This window comes from Haemaphysalis longicornis, unplaced genomic scaffold (assembly GCF_048455015.1).
Source record: "Haemaphysalis longicornis isolate Haplotype H1 unplaced genomic scaffold, Haemaphysalis longicornis Haplotype H1 scaffold_1, whole genome shotgun sequence".
NCBI lineage: Eukaryota > Metazoa > Arthropoda > Arachnida > Ixodida > Ixodidae > Haemaphysalis > Haemaphysalis longicornis.
Genome location: NW_027526203.1, coordinates 388245450 through 388265790, shown reverse-complemented (window position 1 = coordinate 388265790; position 20341 = coordinate 388245450). Strand labels below are relative to the sequence as shown.

At 46.3% G+C, this 20341-nt stretch overlaps 1 protein-coding gene across 1 annotated transcript in view; it reads right to left on the bottom strand.

Moving 5' to 3' along the window:
- Positions 1–16246, bottom strand: part of LOC144155248 (forkhead box protein F1-like) — a 65784-nt gene extending 49538 nt beyond the window's left edge. Inside the window, exon 1 of the mRNA XM_077686572.1 lies at positions 14761–16246. Coding sequence (XP_077542698.1) covers positions 14761–15910 — 1150 coding nt within the window. The 5' untranslated portion in view covers positions 15911–16246. The remainder of the gene's footprint in view (positions 1–14760) is intronic.
- Between the last annotated feature and the right edge of the window lie 4095 nt (positions 16247–20341).

The window sequence follows — 20341 nt, the reverse complement described above, 5'->3', positions numbered from 1 at the left end:
AAACGTGTGTCGTATAACTTCTCCCAACAATTCTCAAGCCCACCACCGTTCGATCACAGGATCCCTAGATCTAGAGTGATGGTCGTCCGGCCTCTCACCAACGCGGGGATGAAACTAGAATCGCAAGCGCGAGTCAACATGAGGAGACATCGTCAGATGACTGAACAGCATATATAGTGGAACGCGCCACAGTGTGCTTCCTTAGGAGAGGCCCAGTGCCGTGTTACGTGACCCCTATTAGAGTAAGGAGAAGTGCTCCTCTTTTTTAAAATGCTTCAACGAGAAGACAAATCTCTTCGTATGTAGCGCTTGCGCTTTATGTGTCAAACATTCGCCGCATACGAAAATGCTATTAATAAAAGGCGCTACTTTGGCGTCAAACTGTTTATGCTGCGGCTAAAAAAATGTCTTTCCGTCAATGCATTCGGCTCTACTAGTGAAGCCGATTTTAAGGTCTCTCCTGAGCTCATTGTAGTATAGGGATACATGGGGTGTTTTGAGATGTATTAAATAAAATGCCCGTGGGCAATCTTGTTTTCATTAAAAACCTCACAAATTGCCCCTGAAGAAAAGTCTTCTCAGCAGTAAATTTACGCTTTAGTAGGTGAGCCGGCTCTGAACGGGCTCGGTGCACAGCGTTCCATAGGGAAGCGTAGGGTATATGGAGATAATTAACAGCCCCAGGGACTTCATATTTTCGTATAAAACCTCTTATATCGTCCCTGAAAATAAAGTCTTCCTAGCAAAGCAGCTGTGGGCAATAGCGAAGCCGACTTTCAAGGGGCTCGGTATACACATTACAAGAGATTTATGGAGGCATTGAATAAAATACAGTAGGGCTATCCAAATTTGGTACCACACTGTTTATATGGAGCCTGAAAAAATGTCTTACCAGCAATGCATGTCTTCAGTAGTGAAGCCGACTTCAAAGGTTCTCAGTTTATATATGAGCGGCTCAAGCATGTATGCCACCATTCCCACATGAAAGTATGTGGGAATTTCTTTTGTACCCATGGACCACGACCGCGAGAGATTCCGGTCGAGGTGGCGGTAAGAGCATCACTGTAAAGAACCACAATCATCTCTAGCGCATACGTTCCCCTTTCGGGACGAGTCGTCGAACACATGTGCTGCTTTGGTGACCTTTGTACGATGTCGGTCATCGGCTGCGCCAAGACTCCCCGAGACAGATCGGACCGAGCTCCGCTAAGCAAACAGCCGGCCGATGGGCAGGCTTCCAAGCGCCGCTGCGCGCCATTCCACCCGGCGTGCTCGGCCGTGCATGCGCACGCGCCGCGCCGCCCTGGCTATTGGCAGGGCCTCGCTCTCGCCGCGCGGCTATGTTGGTTCCCGTCCTTCTGCGCCCGACTCCGGTCGGGCCCACGCGCCGCAGCCCCCGACTCCTGCAGCCTCTCGAGAACCGTTGCAACGCCGCGAGGAGGAAGCCGCGGCCGCTTGTTTATGTTCCTTGGAGCGAGCAGCTCGGACCGCGCGAGAGCCGCGCTCGGGGCTCCTTTACGACGCTCGTCGGGAAAAATTAGGGCCACGCTAAAATTGAAACTGTATCCGACGGACAGCCGGGACACGCCATCGGTGCTGTTCGACACTCGGCGCGGCATTCGCGAAGCGCGTCGCCGGCTTACGGGGACGCCCGCGAAGCCCGCACGCCGATAAATCACGCCGCCTTGGGCCCTCCCGCGCAACGCGTAGGGGAGAAGAAGCCGAGCTGTATTTCTGGCCTCCGGGCACATCAAATTCGAGGTTTGCGCACACTAATCATTCCAGGCAGTAACCACTGCTTAACAAGCGTCGTTTTGGAAAAGAAAGAAACAAACAAGCGCAGGGTTGGTTGTTTAAGGGTCTCTGGTGGGTAACGTCTGGGGGAAGTTTGCTTCCGGCAATTGCTTGTTTTTAGAATAGATGAAAAGGTTCCGGGCGAGATACCTAAATAAAAATGCACCAAGCCGGAAACGCCAGTAAATAACTACAGGTTGGTTAAATCGGCATGGGCGATTACCCACTGTACAATAATCGCATTTGTGGGCATCGCAGTACGCGGGCAAATAAAATTCAAATGAAACCCTGATGGATGATTATACGTAAATTTACCGGCGGCAATGGATCCAGCAATAGCGTGCTGCTTGCATGTAGATGTTGCTGCGTACTCGGATATGTCAAGTTACACTTGAATCACGTACCTGCCTGATTTGTCAGCAGCGCGACCGAGCCCTCGAACACTGACGGCATACGCTTTTTTGTGGGTTGGCCGTGCTTCCATTACGCGAAGCCAGCGGACTTGCGATAAGTGGTGTGGGATATATGTGGTCGGTGTTGATCCCACAATTGGTCGGTTATTATCGACAGTATCAGACCGCTTTCTTTATCGTCAATGCACGTCCGGCTCATGTCGTGAGTTGTGACCCAACTAAGAAGTGGTGTCGCGAAGAGTTTCGCGCTGGCAAGCACGCCCTTTTAAATTTACGCACGCCTTGGTGCTTCACCGGCTGCAACACGAGTTTCTGAGAGATTATGTTATCTTCCAAGAGGACGGTTTGTTTGAAATACCCGGCGAAATGCGCGGATCGCGCGGTTCCCCTTCCTCCTCTCTTCCTCTCTGTTTAGATCTCTGTGATATTGCCCGCATTTTTGGGAATATTTGAAAATAGCTATGGTAGTTTTGGCACTGTACTGCTCTTGGCCGCTTCAGCACTGAGTGTGGCTGCATGCGTTTAGTTTTTATTGACAATAGTTAAATATTTTTTCAGCTGCCAGTTTTTTTTCCCTCAACCTTCCTGAAACAAAATGCGAACAATGAATAGGCTAGTATCAGTAAGACACAGAATATCAAGAACTGCCTTCAGCTCTTACTTCTTCAGGCGACACTGAGTCAGGGCGATGTGGAATATTCAGAACTATGTAATCTTTATCTTCTAAGCAATTGTGCGCATAGTTTTCGGCCTAAATGTTTGCGAATTAATCTGCCGCTACATTAGATAATTTTTTTTGTGTGTACAGTCGCTCGCCTATTTTTTGGAGTGCCTACAATTCGGGCGTATTTGCTGGAACTGTTTGTATAGTATCAGGGCTTTTTAGAACCTGGGCATTCAGACTCCGTAATTGTTCGGGTGAGCGAAACAGCGGTCAAGTAAAAAAATAACAACTAGAACATTGGCGTGGTGTCGCTACACTTCGACGCGCGTCATATCGACCTCCTCATTAATCGCCATCGGTGAAGCCTTCCCTGAAGAGTCGCGATAGTAACAGCGGCGATTGTAGCAGTGGTGGTCGCCTTCTTTCGTCTTCTGACCAGACATCCTCGAGGTGTATACACCAGCCATAGAGGTAGTCTATGCGACTCTTAAGAGGACCTTAATTGGAGTAGAAACTTTCTGACCACCCTGGCACAGAACCAGACGCGTAGCTCCTCCAGCGCATTGATGGCTCTTCGTATTCACGGTATCGTCCGACTATTCGTCGCTGGGGCACTCGCCAAAGATTTTGACGCGTGCATCTGATTGCGTGCGTATACGTCTGCGCATCCCTTCAGAATGAAGTGCGGCATCATGGTATGATCCTCAGTTCTGTGGACCCGCCCCTGTGCACCGCACCGTCGTCATTCTGCTGCTCACCTCAGTGAGGATAGAGGTTAAGCAACACCTTCCTTCCTCCTCATGGCGTACCCATCCCGCTAGCGGCGACCAGGATAAACCCCGTTGTCCCCCAGGAGGGACGAGGTACCATGACTCTGCTCTTCATTCCGCTTCTTACGGAGCGAGGATTGGGATTATACCCGACTGGCCCCCGGCCCAGCAGCCATCATTGGTTTCTTACTGAACACGCGTGCATAGCTACATTGGTTGTAGACATGCAAACACCTGTCATATTTAGTGCTATGGCACTTTACCTGTACCTCCTTGGATTTCGCGGAGCGGATGTAATATTAGCAACGGCATCACAGTTGGCAAGGGGTGAAGCTTAACTGCTGGCGGTGAAGCGGTAGGAAGACGACGCGCTGGCCCGACTCAAGAGATAATGTTACGCTTTGAGGTCTGACGTCGTCGAACGGTACCCGCAGCTTGGCGCACAATGAGTTGGAGGTTGCTTGGCAAGTCGTTAATGGTAACGTTAACGTCAAGGGGCTAACAAAAGTGATTGGTCAAGGCTCTTAGTCATAGTGACGAAGAGAAAACGAAAAAGACGTCAAGGGCAAAGATCATGATGGCATTTTCACGCCCACATTTCAAGCCTCATAAGCGTAGCTGCTCTCTGCTGCTCGAACTAAGCTTTGCGATGTGCCGCATGCCAGGAGAGGTGTATTGGACCACGCTTTATGAAACAGCTAACCAACTCTATAATTTCGGAAATGTTCAATCAATCAATCAGTCAGTCAATCAATCAATCAATCAATCAATCAATCAATCAATCAATCAATCAATCAATCAATCAATCAATCAATCAATCAATCAATCAATCAATCAATCAATCAATCAATCAATCAATCAATCAATCAATCAATCAATCAATCAATCAATCAATCAATCAATCAATCAATCAAAACGCAACCACTATAGCAGGGTAGACCATTAGGAATCTACGTGCGTACTTCGAATCTTGTCTGCGAGTCCTGAAGCCTATCAAAGTGTTACATATATCCATAGGGAAACACCTACCCCGGCGGTGTGCTGCACAACGATTTATACGCAGGAATCTATGTTGCTTTCGTTGGCGCAGCCAAACCATCTGCATTTTTTTTCTGCCTTTTCTGTGGCGCACATTAATTAGACCAGAAACCAGAACTTTTCGTCTTAGCCAGTCAACTGTTAAATGTCTTCGTTTCACAAAATGTAATAAAAAACTGGAGAACACATACCGATGGTGGAAATGTTTGAGACTGTTTTTGTTGTATCCGGCTTTTTTTTTTTTTCGGCTTTACAGGGAATGCTTTGTACGAGCCGCGAGGCTCGAGGGCCATTTGCACAACCAGAAACAGAGAAGGGCACTCCTACCGTAAAAGCTAGAAACGCAAAGCGTATGCGTCTTAAACGGCGAATTCCGCTTCTGAGATTCCTTGTCTCCGAGCCAGAAGCTCCCTGTAAAGAATGTTTTATTGAAACCATGTGTACAAATAGCGAAGGAAAGCCAACTTCATGAAAGACATGATGAGGCTGAATCGAAACAAAAGCAATTGGTTATGGCGAGAATTTCAACGCCAAAGCTCGCCCGTGTATAACTGCTATTCGTCGCAAACGGAATACTTTAACGACACAATCCCCTACAAGAAGCTGGCCGAAAATCTACGCACAAAACAAAACATTACACCAAAAAGCATGTCTCGTTGTCAACTGGTGGCACGTTCACCAAAGGTAGGTCAGATTTTTTTCGCATAACGTTGATTACGAGTTTAAAACTGTCTTATGTGGGCTACTTTCAGCCTGCAAACGCGGCGCTGTATAACTCGGTTATATCGAACTCAAAGTGGGTAGAAAAATAGCTCAACATAACGAAAAGTTCTATAACCAAAATGCGCAGTGCTGTGAAAAAAAAAAATCCTATTGGATGATAAGGATGTTCTTCTGTATAAGCAACAATGACGGATATCGGTGTTAAATATATCCCGTTACGATTGCATATACAGATACACCCCAATAGCGTACAAGTGATTGTGGAAGCCGCGCCTAGGGGCGCTGAAAATGAGGGCGATCGGATTTTGACCAAATTTATTCCTGCGTTAGAAACTCTGCGCAACTAAAGCGCACTTAGAACAGCCCATATTTGAAGTTATTAACGCTGCTTATTACACTGAGGCGATGATTTAAGACATGAGATGTTGTGCAATGACCTCTGGGAAAAGAGGCTGTTCGTTACGCGAACGCGTACGCCGCTTACATTGAATCACGGTAATGGTCTATGGCATCTTGTCGTTTGAGGACGCGGGAAAACAAGGCATTCTAAGAACTTTAACGCATTTTTCTTCAGAAGTTTGACTTTTTGTATGGCCATCATTCTGTCAAGGCCTTGCTAACAACGAAAGCAAAATGAGGGGACACCTCTCGCAATGCTACACCCTCCAGCTTTGTTTATAAAAAAGCAGCTGCTGGCATCGCTGGTAAATTTTCAAGTAAATGTAAATGAAACATTTTTATAAATTAATATTTCCTTGTACCAAATGTATATATTTAGGTCCTCAATACAGTATTTGTCGTGCACCAACCGCCCAATGGAGCTGCCTCGTAGGAGTCGTTAAAGATACACCAAAGAGGGTTGCAAACTCTGTTTAACGAATTTATGCAGCATGATCGCATAAGCCAAACCACTCAACGTTGGCTGAGTTTATGTCATCAAAATTTTACTTGAGTGTCAGTTCTAAGCCCCGAAAGGAATATCTGGCCCATTTTTCGAAAGTGTTGTCCGCTTAATTTTATCTTTCAATGTAGCCGCTGTTGTCTCTGCAAAAGTAACGATATATATTTGGGTAGCGTAACAGCACGCATGTCTTGTCCCGCTACGCACCAATAGATGTACGGCATCTTTCATTCACCTGCACCGGTGGCTCAAGGTGTTACAAAGTGCGGTACGATGCACAAGGCCAAGGATTGCATTCCCGAATGTTCTAATGTCGGAGAAAAAAAACAAAAGCGTCAGTGTGTAGGCTATCTCCGCGCGTGTGAAAGGTCCACAGGTCGTCTAAATTAATCTGTAGGTCTCCCCTACGATGTTTCTCATATCCCAGGTGTAGCTTCGGTGCGTAAAACCCCAACTGTAGCATTGAAATCGAAACAAGAAATGAGCCAATACGTGATTCTCTTCATTTGCTCTGAGCATATCGAGACACACAGATGAAACAAAACCTTGGCTTAAAACAAAGTATACTTGCGTGAACTTGTATTAGCCACATAGTTCTAGCAATTGCCGAGGCGAAAGTTCAGCTGAAGTGACGTTTCGTTACAATTCGATTGGAAATTTGGGAATATTGGTTTTACTTATCACATCTTAACATCTATAGTGATGAAAAAGCATTAGGTTCATGTTCGTCGAAAATCCAGCGTATAGGCCCAGAAAATGTTTAACGGATGGCACACAAAATGGCCGAGTGCTTTAGGATATAAAAGAAGATCAGATCAATTGATGCCCAGAAACAGTTCCCAGGGAAGCTTCTATATAGACAGAGTAACTAATTAAGTTGAACAGAAAGTGGGGTAAATTTTGCGCTAGGTGGGATACCAACCAGGGTGGTCCGCAACGCAAGACCTGCGGGACACGGAACCACTGGACGACCACAGCCTTTCTTGTTGACTGCTTCTTACATGGAACTCGACACAACGTAACCAAACAATATTTACCTATACAACATGCTTCTATGCAACTAACCCGTTAGTGGCCGCCTTTGTTCAACCCTTGGGAGCCAGCCAGGAACGGCGACCTTCGCTTTATGCACTTCGACAAATTTGGATACGCTTCTCGATGATTCTAGCTGACAAAATGTGAACCTAGGGAAAGAGCTTAGGTTTTCGACTTGTAAACATGCGTTAGAGATATTTACTCGGTACTACAGGAGAAATTTGAGCGTGGTAATGACACAAGAAGCAATTAGGTGAGTAGCGAAGCCCGTTCCCACCAATCGCGTATATGTAAGGCTAACAAAGATGATGGGCCGGGCCTCTCAGTCACAGCAACTGAGAGAGGAGGACAACGTCGCAAAACGGAAAGGATGATGACGATGATAAGGAGAGGATGCGTGCGTACACCTGGACACGTGCCACAGTAGGCACCACGTGCGTAGAATGAACGCGCTGCCTTTCGCGCGACACTTGTTCTGCACATTTCATCGGTGCGGTGTATACGTGCCGCTGGACTGTCACCCGCCTGCATCAACAGCAGCTGTCAAACGGGGCGGCGCACACAATAACGGCATCGCCATTTCACAATTCAATGTTAATGTTTTCGCATTCATTACCGAACACGGAGCGCATAGATGTCTCTGCTTCTTTTTCTTGCGGAAACAGGGCTAGAAGAGGTTCTGTGAACCCTCTGAACATATAGATCTTATATATGCGTGCATCTCCCCTCCCCCTTCTTTTTTCCTTCTCTTTTTCTCTCGCTCTCTCTTTACCCCTGTCATCTCACTGTATTCACCCCCATCTGGAGTAGCAAGCCCTGCCGTTAGTGGGGCTGACCTCTTCAGCTTTTTCTCTCTCTCTCTCCTGGCATTTTTTTAAATAAACTTCCAGGAACATGGGCTCAGATTTGCAAAGCTGTTCAGACATTAAAAGAATTGGCCACGTATCTGCTCGCGTGGCTGCAAATGTCATCGAAAGGGGATGGTCTCCTCGCCTTTCGCCTCGCCCACCCCTCATGCTGTTCGGCTCCTGCCTCAGTTCTCCCATGGTAAACGCAATGAAGGTTTGCTGAATTCAATTTTCCCGCCTTCGCTCATGCTTTCGGCACTTATTTTGGAACCTTTTGTTTTTGTTGCTCCTGGAGCTCGAGTCACAAGCCCAGGGCTTGAATCACGAGCCCAAGTATTGTGCGCGAGCCCTTTTTTGTATTTTGTGGCTAAAATACTGTTTCGAATGCGCAGTTTCTGTTCACTATCGCAAAATGTTGGCGTTGAAGGCGCTCTCACACAAGGACGCAGACAGAAGGAAGAGACGACACGGTGCCGTGTAATCTCTTCCTTCTGTCTTCGTCCCTGTTTAAGAGGGCTTTGAACACCAAGATGAACAGTTACCAAATAGCCCTATTGTGCTACTGCTATCGCAAAAAATTTACCCGCGTCTATCTTTAATTAAAAGAACACTGCGTGTACCAGTTATGCATTTATGTTTTGCCTCAAATATCCCCAATGTTTTCTTTTTACCGAACGATGTCCACAAGTATGAAGTATACTTCCAGATTTAGTTGTTATGTTTTGACTATATAAACGTTTCGTTCAAGAGTAGTTGTAACTTTTGGCCGGGCGGCTGAATCGAGGGACAGGCAGGCAGACAGACCAATTCTTTCGCGTTTCGTTAGCCCAAGAAAGGCTATCGTGTTTAATAACGCAAGGGCATCTGTGACTGGCCGGTGCTCTTGCGCGGTTGGTTCACCGCGAAAAGGGGAATCAATGAAAGAACATCTTATCACCCGACAGCCATACATCTCGTCTCGCTCTGACCACAGTTTCACAGTTGGTGGTCTGTCTTCAGGTAGCAACCTCTGTAGAAATGCACTCATCCCTACCACAAGCAACGAATAGAACCCCATTTCCGTTACCGTAGCAGCCATATATACGATACCGAAACCACACCGCCATTCATGAAACGCCATGTGGAATATGCCTCTATCTTTCACAACATTGCGTTCACCCACTCATTTCTGCAATGCCTTCGGGCCTTGGTAATAAATAAATAAATAAATAAATAAATAAATAAATAAATAAATAAATAAATAAATAAATAAATAAATAAATAAATAAATAAATAAATAAATAAATAAATAAATAAATAAATAAATAAATAAATAAATAAACAAATAAATAAATAAATAAATAAATAAATAAATAAATAAATAAATAAATAAATAAATAAATAAATAAATAACGTATCAAATTTCAGTAACTCCCCCTTTAAATACGATCTACATTGGCCTGTTTTGCTTCACAAACTACAGGTGTTGAACAAAATAAGGTTGGTGATTGCAATCCATTTATTTGCGCCAGCACGCTGACTCAAGTGATTTGCCCAATATGCCGTACGCTGCAGTGCGCTTTCTAAAGCACCGTTCCTAACAGCTAAATAAAAAAAAATTCCCGTGCACTGAAGTCTGCTTACGTGGTTTGAAGGCGTACGCCTACTGGTTATCAAATGCTTCTTTGTTGCTACATCGTGTACGCGTCTTTTTCTTCGCTTTCGCGTGTTCTTCTTTTGACGCGGACTACTCCGACAGGTAGACTGACCGCAACTGACAGGGCAGCGTCCCCACAGTTAGAGCTCTCTAACGCGTCCACCTGTCCTACCCACGTGCGGCGTGACAGAAGCACGGGGAAAGGGGGAGGTTTTTGTTCTAGTACTTGGTAGCGTTTTTTTTTTTTCTGGAAAAGTTTTACCTGCGCTAAAAAAGAACTTTAAACCGGTAGATCTTACGCCTGCTCCATGCTTCACCGGCATAACTTTGAGCTGCCAGAGCCAGCAGTAAAAAAAGGCAAAATTAGTAAACTTAGATATTTCTTTCGCTGCGAAAACACAAAAACCCAACGTTCCGTGAAGGGCAATATAATCAGTGAAGTATGCGGGACAGCGGGATGCGTCGCCATATTTCTAGAGAAACATCTGCAGTCATTAGTGAATTTAGATCCTGTTCCACTAAAAAAAATTCAATGGTCTCGTTAGTTTCTTCGTACAATCGAATCCCGGTGATTGTAATATTTTTATCGTTGATTTAGAAGACTTATATTGCATCATTACTCAGGATGATTGAACGAGATGCGTAAAACTCTGCACCACCGAAGACAACAATGAACAAAACTTTTGTAGACGTAGCGGTGTATCTTCAAGCAGCTTCCTCGTAATTCTGTTTTTTTTTTTATTTGGCCCCAACCAGTGTTGAATAGAAGGGACATTTGTACGTAGATTTAGTTTGTACTAAATGTCATGAGTGAGAAAAGAAGGCGAATGCAGTACAGGAAAAGAATGGGAGGTTAACCGCAGAAAAATCCGGTTATCTACCCTACACATGAAAAATGGGAAAGGAGGTTTTTGAAACAGAAAGAAAGTGTACTTAAAGAAAGGGTGGTGGATTAGGAAAGAAAATGATGTAAGCAAGAAAGTACAGCTGATGAGCAAGCTAAAAAGTCCAGAAGAGATCCCCTCAACCCCCCAGTGTTTTTCGAGGGATATTGGCTTAGTCACGTAAACAGCACTTGCCGTGAGTAATTGTTTGCCTTCTTTCATATTTATCAACTCCGCACGGCATGGAAAGTGCTACTGCGTTCTTCATCCTTTATTTTGCATGATTTACAGATACAGCAGGTGAAAGCTTTGTCCCAAGCAAGGGGGGGGGCTTTATAGAACATGGGGAATTAGACGAGAAGAAAAGAGAACATAGCCAGAAACACTTTATGGTACCCTGAATCTTATACATTATTTCCATTTTGCAATATCAGCATGACAGAACACGTTATCGAGAAAGAACATGACACTGCAAATCTACTAGAATTTTTTTTTTGTTTTAAAGGCATCAAGAGGTAAAGAATTCCAGTTTGACACAGTCCTGGGGAAAAAGATGTTTTTAAAGGCATTTGTTCGAGAGAAAATAGGTGTCAGTAGGAATTCATGTGTATTCCTGGTGGTCTTATAGTTACACGTGGTTTAACGCGGACGGGGAGAGCTATTTTTATTTTATCTGACAAGCAATCATGCAGAAATATTAGCCGACCAACTTGTCTGCGAACATTTAACGCTTGAATATTATCTCTTTCATCAAAAGTGATGGTGAGTCATGCCTGCTATACTTCCCCTAAGTAAATCAAACTGCTTTTCTTTGCACCTTCTCAAACTGCAAAATATCTTTTTTTAGTAAATTGACCCCAAACCACTGAAGCATATTCTAATTTCGCTCGAACACATGCATTGTAAGCCGTTAGTTTAGTGTTTGCTGGAGCATTTTTGAGCTTTCGCTGTAGAAACCAAGGCTTACGAAGAGACGATATACAAATATCAGATACATGCTCGGACAACTGGTCTGAATTTAACTGCTCTGAATGAGTACCCTCCAGAAGAGAATATCTGCATTCACAGATCCATAATTGTTCAGCACGAAACGAACGTTGCTTTCAAACATAGATTAAGGCACGGGTCAGGGACCAATCTTACTGGCATCATAGATTATTACAGATTCCAGGAAGCTACCTAACCTCGCGTAGACTGTTTACAGCAAGTGCGTCAGAACGGTCACTACACGGTCGTACCATTATCCTGGTAAACGGTGAAAAGCGAAGAATGAATGTTGTTTTCAAGCTGCCACTAAAGGCACTAAAGGCACTTCTTGCACAACCAGACTAGTCAAACCGTGCGTCGTTTAAAGTTGCTCATAGCGGCCGTATGTAGGGTAACTAATTTTATTGCATTTGCTTTTGCATTATGTAGCCATTTATACCCGCTATAAATTCACCACTGGTACCCACGTGACGGAATAACGCCTCAGAGCAGCCTAATTGGACTCCTGACAATTTCTATCAGCTTTTTAGCGAGTTGTGCCGATAGGCTTGCGAAATTCATACCGTCGGCCATTTTAGCGCCGACGGGTAGTGCCGACAGGTCAGGGGTAGCATTAGTCATCTGTACGGTTTTTTTTTATTATCTGATCAAAATAATTTATGCTGCCGGATTTCTCAAACTTACCACCCCGTAGGCACCCGAAACCATCGGTATCTTAGGGCAACCTCTTTATAGTCCGCTTTCTTTGGAAGAATATAAGCTGATGGAATCACCGCTTTTCGAGTTATTCGGTTGCTGTATGTGCGAACATTTTACCTAGGGCGTCATTCATAAAAAATTACCCTTGTTTTACATTACGGTATTTTCATCGGCGACTATAGTGTCGGCTTAGTCCTGCATAACTTGCCGGTCCAATCGTATTTTGTGCGGTGCACCGAATGCCACGAGGATCTCCGTGTACGGCGACTGGCGTAGATAGAAATTCATTTCGAGGGTGCTAAAACTGAGTGAAACCTACGCGGTAGAACGTGTGGTAACAGTGCAGGGAGGGCGTGGTATACGCTTGTAAAATTACTAGCAGCGCCCCCACCCCTTCCCCCCTAACAAAGCCAAAATAGAAACCCATGTTGATTGCGTGCACAATTTAAGATGCATCTTTCACGTATCGATTCTCACTGGCCTCTACTGCCGAACACTGTTCACCAGTGACTCAAGGGCAAGAACAAGAAGAAAAAATTGCGTTGAGACCTTCGAATAACGCGTCCGATTTCCTCTCAATTGCCCCGCAGGAACAACCTAATTCTACTCGATTTTCTTATGTACTGATGAGAATGTAAGTGTTTCCTGCGTTCAGGGGTGGTAGGGAGACCGTGCTCCAACAACTCCGAGGAGAAGGCGATCTTCACAGAAGGTCCCCTTCACCTTGAAGTAAAAACATAAACAGTATTGCGATAAAAGCGCGAGAAATGAAAAAAAAATCAAGAATGACGCTCTTCCAGGTTCTTGCGTTTCATGAAGTGCAATTAAAGTTAGCAGCCCTAGTCAAGCAGGTGACTAACAACAGGGGGAAGGAGGGGGGGCTCTTATTCCATAACGTCCCAACAAATTTCAGTCCCTTGCGCCCACACTCGCACACATTCATGCTCACGCCTACACACGAGTCCACACGCACGCACGCACACCCATACACCCATACACGCATGCACGCACACTTCCCCACGTATAACCAAGAATGGCAGTGTAAAATATTCAATTGCGTGCTCTTCCTCTCTGATTTGATGGAGAAAGTGAAGTAGAAAAAAAGCCCTGTATACGGAAATGCTTACCCCTATTACCAATAACGAAGTATGACAAGAACATTACTTTTAGCGCCGATGCATAGTAAAAACACACAGAAAGAAAAAAAAACAGCGAGGAAATGCATGTTCCGCCTCAGCATCGTTGATCGTTGTTGTTACATGTATACGGTAACGTCGCCCAGATTCGACTACTTGATTTTGCGCTCATCTGTTTCAACTTTGTACAGCATGCAATATCTTCTTTGGTTGTAAAGGAAAGTTTGACATCCACCTAAATGCAGCCATACGGCTACAAAGGAAAGCTATACAGCTTTCTCGGAAACTTCGCAGTTGAAGAAAAATCAAGTCAAACTTTCCTTTACAGAAACGTACTCCACCTTGGGGATTTCCCCTAAATCTGAACGATCTTTGGTTGTTAAAAACACGCGCTACGGATTCCCGGTCGAGCATGTATCATCTCAGCTGCATTATTCAATTTTATTACGAGTAATTAGGTGGTAACGGGCTTTGTTTTGCTTACATTTGTTTATTATAAGAAGTAACAAAAACAATACCCCAAGTTTTGCTAGTGCGTGCAGGAAAACTCATAGCATGATGAGTCGTTTGAATGATTAACTGTTGTTACTAAATATTTTCATCGAGATGCACTCCCATGCTCCTATATTTGTGTACATTGAATCTACTTTATTATCAACGTTTACTTTGAAATTAGCAGGTTTCAAGTTTCATATCAACATACAACACTACATTTATGACTCAATGGCAACACCTGCTTCACTGCAAGCACCACGTACTATTTTAGTAATGCATATAATTGCTGACTCGGCCAGACAGAACCCTTGTACGAGTTCGGTGTGGTCAAATCACCATTCTAAATATGCAAAGCCAATACACCTGAGAATCAAGGGTGCAGTCAGAAATATATTTAGGGGGGTGTTATACACCGCCAAAAAAAAAAATTAAAAAAATTAAAGCAAAGAGATACTGCGCCGGACGCCCAAACAATATGTTTAGGCGTTCCCCCTGTCTACGCCCCTTCTTGAGGTCAATATAATACGGAGCAACAACGCACAGGCAGTCTTTATATTGGGATGCGATTCTCTACTATTATTTTGTACCATGGTCCTGCTGCAATTTTCTAACATATATAAAGCGAAGTTGGTGGCCTGTGCTGTCCACGGGCTAAAGAGGTTTTTGAGGGTAGTTAGTGTACTAGTTTCGTCCTTTTTTTCAAGAAGCGTAGAACAATGACACATGAGCCAGCTCACCTGCTAGGGCGATGTCCATGGTGTCGGCGGTGTTTCCCAGGAGCGATTGGCCATGAAGGCTAGGGGATCCCGTGGAGTAAGACATTGAGCTCAGGTCCGGTGGCAGTCCTTGCATCTGGGATACTGGGCTGGGTACAGGGCTTGGTGGAGGCTGCTTTATGTACTGAGAGCCGTGTGTGACTCCTGGGTGTGGTGGGCAGGTGCTCCATGCCGTCGACATGGACTCCATGGTGATGGGAGGTGCCGAGGCAGAGTACATGGACGAATTGAGGGGAAGGTCTCCGCAGCCTGCGTTAGACATCGGGGTCATAGACTGTGGCAGTGAGCAGTTGGCGAGATAGTGGTGTCCAACGGGGCCCAGCGAGTTCTGGCCCGCCGACGAAAAGCCGCAGTGCGATGTGGGAGCTAACGCCGCCGTGGATGACGACATCATTGACTGAGGATCTGGAGACATGTAGGCCTGGTGGTGGCTTGATGCGACTTGAGCATGGCCTGATAGGACTCCGGATTGGTGTTGCGGTTGGCTGAGCAGGTCATACGGTGACGGTGAAAGGAGGCTGGTGCTCGTAGGCGTTGGGTAGTACGTGTTGTAAGTTTTCATTAATCCACATTTTCTCCGAAATCCTCGTGGTCTCCGTCGGTAAGAACCTTCCTCAAACATAAGCTCACTGCTGGGATCAATGGTCCAGTAGTGACCCTTTCCGGGTCGGCCGATTCCCTTGGGAAGCTTGATAAAACATTCGTTCAGTGACAAGTTGTGCCTGACCGAGTTCTTCCATCCTTGGTAGGTCCCTCGAAAGAAAGGGAATCGCTGTTGGAGGAAGTTGTATATCTCGTTCAGCGTCAGCCGTTTGGAAGGGGAACTCTGTATCGCCATGACTATTAGAGCAATATAGGAATACGGCGGCTTTTCCTGTCGTCGGACGCCTGCTCCAGATTTCTTTGTTGTGGACACAACCTTGTCTTCGGAATCGGGCTCGGTGGAAGTATTCAAAGGAGCGTTGCTGGTTGATGAGCAGTTGTTTGTGGTGCTCACTGCTGGCATGCTGATTGACAGTTCATCCAAGCGAGTGTGTTCGCACAACGGGTTCGGGTCGTGCGAGTTGTCCATGGCGTTGGGCAAAGGCATTTCTATCTTCACCATCTTCATCCTCCGACCAGCACGAGATGATCACTCGCGCTACAAAAGCGAATTTCACTCACACAGTCGAAGCCAAAGCTTCGCGGCACCAGGCAGCCATTGTGGGTGTGAATGCTCGCGGCGCAGGCCGTGGGGGATGACGAGCTATCCGAAACTTGGGCGCTGCGAGGATGGGCTACTAGCGTGCTTCTCGCCAGCGAGCGAGGCCTGCGGCGAGGCAGTTGACGGTCGAGGCACTCGTCTCGCTCTAACAGGCCGCGAGGGGACGGGCAATCAAAACAAGAGCAAAGGGGGCGGGCCTTGCCCACATTGGTTGCGAGGCTAATCGTAAATCAGGACAGGCGGCTGCCGAACGTCTCTCTCGTGTGGGCGGACGCCCCGGGGGAGGGCGCTGAGCAAGGGCGCTGCGGAAACGAGCTGCCCTGCAGCAGCGGCGTTCGCGCGCCCCGTCCGCGGGACCGCTGCGCGGACCCCAGACGGTGCATGCTGTCGGCGCAGTCTTCTCCCCCGTTAGACCGCTCTGGCTACACTTCGCCTTAAAGTCACTGACACCTCCAATTATTTCCCCGCCGCTGCCGTGGCTTCTCAAGGGCCAGTGCTGCTGGCCAGCTCTCGCAAAAATAGGCTCGCAGTCCGTCCGGAAGACCGTGTTTATTTGTAAAACTAAGAATCATCACGATCCGGCGCTCAGAAAGGAAAATGAGCAAGTAAGGGGCACTCACCAGATTTTGCTACCAAAGACGCCCAAGATGAGGCAAAAACCGCGTAGTTGTTGCGTTGGTTTTCGGGAGCTCCAATCGTTGAGTCAACTAACTTTATTATACGATAATTTCCCAACTGCTGATAGCAAAATTATTTTTACTGCGCTGGGCCGCTTTTTAACGTTTTCTGTCTCAAATCAAAATGCAGAAACAAATTGCGACTGATACAAATTCAGTGCCCCCCATACCTTGCTCACAAAGATCATGCCTTCAACTCTTAGACAAGAAAATATTACTTTGCCGGCACACGTTCTAGCTTCACCCATCGGTGACTAAGGCCACTGTGAGCGTCCGAAAAGTCCAGGAAACGTGAGTAGGCTGAGGGATTCTCCACAGGGACAGAAATTGTTTTGGGCTGTTTATTTTCATCAGTGAGTAATTGAGAAGTCCATTGATTGGAAGCGGTGATGTTGGTTTATAGATACTGGGGGTCCGCGCGGAATGAAAGCCAGTCCGAGATTGTAGCTTTTCGTCTTCGAACTTTGAGGCAGGGGACCGGGATACACGTAATGGAGTGGTCGCAGCTGGAGGTGTCTCGGAGATATTGCTAACCAAGTTGAGGGACGTCGCGAGAAAATGTGAGGTCCGGTTGTGTATCTCTTGAGATGCTATTGCCCAAACAGGTTGAGGTTATGAGGCCATTGCAAAGGGTAACAGGTGATGTCGAGTGGTGTTTAGGTGTGCGGCGCCTTTTCTTCGTAGCCCTGAAACCGGTGAAAGTTCCCCATGGCAAGGACAAGCAACGGGTTAGTGTGAGTGAGACGGGTAGCTTCGGAAATTAGAAAATCGAAGGCTTGAAGTGATTGGGTGGAGGGCCTGTATATAGCTTGAGAGTGAAGAGGCTGGCCAGCTTAGTACAGAGTACTTGTCAATTTTTCTCTGCGTCCTAAATAACCCTCTCCAGCGCCATGTCCCGTCTGGCCACTCTCAATGGCAGTCAGTTGTATACGTCGTCGCCTTTGGTTCGTAGTGGCGTTTCTTCCAGGCACATTCAATACCCCGCGGATTGCCGATACCATGCGTTGCGACTCTTGTAAGCCTTGCGAGACTATGTGGACATGTGCTGTGTCAGCGCACTGAATTTTGGCTTGAGAGACGGGAGTTTCCAGCAAAGCTTTACCCAGCCCGGATGATCGGCCGTTCACAGAATCACAGTGCACGCAATTTCAAAACACTGGTCCCGGTCGGTCGTTCCTTTATGAAGGGCGACCGAAGCTCTTCTCCATTCAGAAAGAAATAACCGTTCTACGTGAAGTGTTAGAGCACCTGCCAGGCAGCCTATGTGTGTGAAGCAATATGCCCTCTTATTTATCTTTAAAGACGAAAGCCTTGTATGCCTCATAAAATGAATTGCCGCCGTCCTGAGCGGCCGCGGCGTCGACACAAAGGATACCAAAAGTTACGTTACCCGGGCGGCGGGAACTGCACCGCGGAGGAGCGCTGTGGCGCTCTGGCCCCACGGCTCGACTTTCGCGTTCCTACGCGTAAGCAGTCTGAAGCGTCTCTGCAGAATTTTCCTTTCTGCTCGCTGTGTAACTCTGTCAACCCCGTTCTCCAAGTTTAGGGTAACAAACTGAGCAACGCACCTGATAACACAAACCTCCTGCCTTCCCTTTGGTTTTCTGCTCTTCAGCCTCACTGAAGTCTCCGCTCTTCTCTGCTCCACAAGCTTTTGATATTGGCCCACCAGAGGTTAACCCCAACACCCCCCTCTGTAAATTTTGTGAATTAATGCAGGTTCCGAGCGCCGCTGCCTGAGAAGTGACCGATTTTCCGCATCATTACGCTGCTGGCTCACGAGGGCTAGTGGGTGTGTGCCCAGTTGTGCGGACGTCGCGCTTGCTCTAAGGCCACCTTAACCCTGTTCTGAGGTTACTCAATGATGAGGACATTTATCCTCAACTAAACTTTTTCACGGGGGTTTCAGCTTTATTGCTGAAAAAAAAGTAAGGTTACTGGCTGACGGACAGGCCGTGCAGGGATACTCCTGATCTTGTAAATTGTTCGCACCTTCAGTGTTCGTGGCGAAATAAAAACTAAACTATGTTAAATTTAGCGCTTAGGACGGTTTATGGCTTTAAGGGTTTTATTTACAATTCAATCACTGCAGTTTTACTTCAAAATTAAGTGATTCGAGTATTTCCAATCTCTTTGTAGTAATCTGGAGCGTGCACATCTGTGATGGCCTTCCCACCACTTCAATTGCAATGGTAAGAAAGGCGCCACAGCATTGCACTTTGGAGATGCTTCGAAGAGATGACAATTTACCACATCCAGAATGAAAAAAAAAACTGACATTTATTGGACGAATACCATCTAATAGAAAAATTCCTCGACGCTGTTAATAAACGAGACTTCCGGTTTGTTTATAAAAGTAAAACTGAACAGCTGGGTTTTTTTTTATGTTCGTCTTGTCTGTTTTGAGTGAATCATGCCGAAGCACGTGACAAAATGAGCGGTAGGTATGCGTAATCGTGACGATATGTGGGCTCCGCGAAACAACTGTTTATCCGTGGGGCTCGATCATGGTGTATTGCACGCCGTTCAGCGCTCGAAGTGGCCATGAATGGGTCGTGCTTGTGCCACTTCGTGTCGCTTTGATAGAAGAATAGGCGTACGGTGATGACGGGAGTTTGTTTTGATATTTCGCAGTCGTGGGCCCTCAAGGCGATGCACTCCTCGGGGGCTTTCCCAGTCGGTTTGGCGTCAGAGTCAAGCCTAGCATCGCCGCGGTATCCCCGCGAACAGCTCCGAGCCCCAAAGTCAGCAGGGTCGAATGCGCTCAGCGGGAACACAAATACACGATGTGTCCTTTGATTGACGAAGATGAATAACGTTGTGTCTAGCATAATTTGTTCAATATAATTGGTTTCAGACAAGCCTTCGTTGTAAATAGTTTTCAAAGAATATTCGTTTGCCGTCCAGTATTTTATATTGAAAGTATTGCAGATCCCACCCGGATCGGGCCAGGGGATGCCAATCTCGTAAATAGACTCGTCGGGGGCGATTGTTTGCGTGGTTTGATTAAGCGAGCGGATATTCGGAGAACAAGCAAATGTGGACGCATGAGCAAGTAAAAAATAGTCTAGCGGCCGGACTGGACTGAAGCTATGTGCACCGGAACTAACGGATGCTGTGCCGCAGAAAATCAGCGCGCTCTTATTATGTATTTCTAATAATAGTATGTTCATAATAAAAAAAACACGGATCGGAAGCTGCTCATACAGTAGCAACTTCTATTTTTGGCCCCAAATTGTATACCTCCCGCAGTGTATTTACCTCGTAAGAGTCCTTGCGGTTCTCACGACGTATCCTCCCAGACAATTCTCGCACGTTCGAAAAGCTAACGTACACAAAAGCCTATACGGATAACTAACACACTCATCCCCCGCTCATCAGAACCCCCCCCCCCCCCCCCCCCCTCTGTGCTAGTGCTCGTACTCCTCGCTATATCTCTAGCCATTTCCCACACCGTGGCTCTTATACTAAGATCATAGATACATAGACTATACAAATGCGCTTGCTATACCTTCTGGCTCGGGGTCTAACATACCCCACGGCAAAACCGCTCCTCGCAAACGAAAAAGGAGCTGTCAGGGTGCCCTGGACACCTGGACACACTGGGATATCAGGGAACGAATGAGCTCACCATTTTACCTGTGAATCGTTTTTTTTTTTT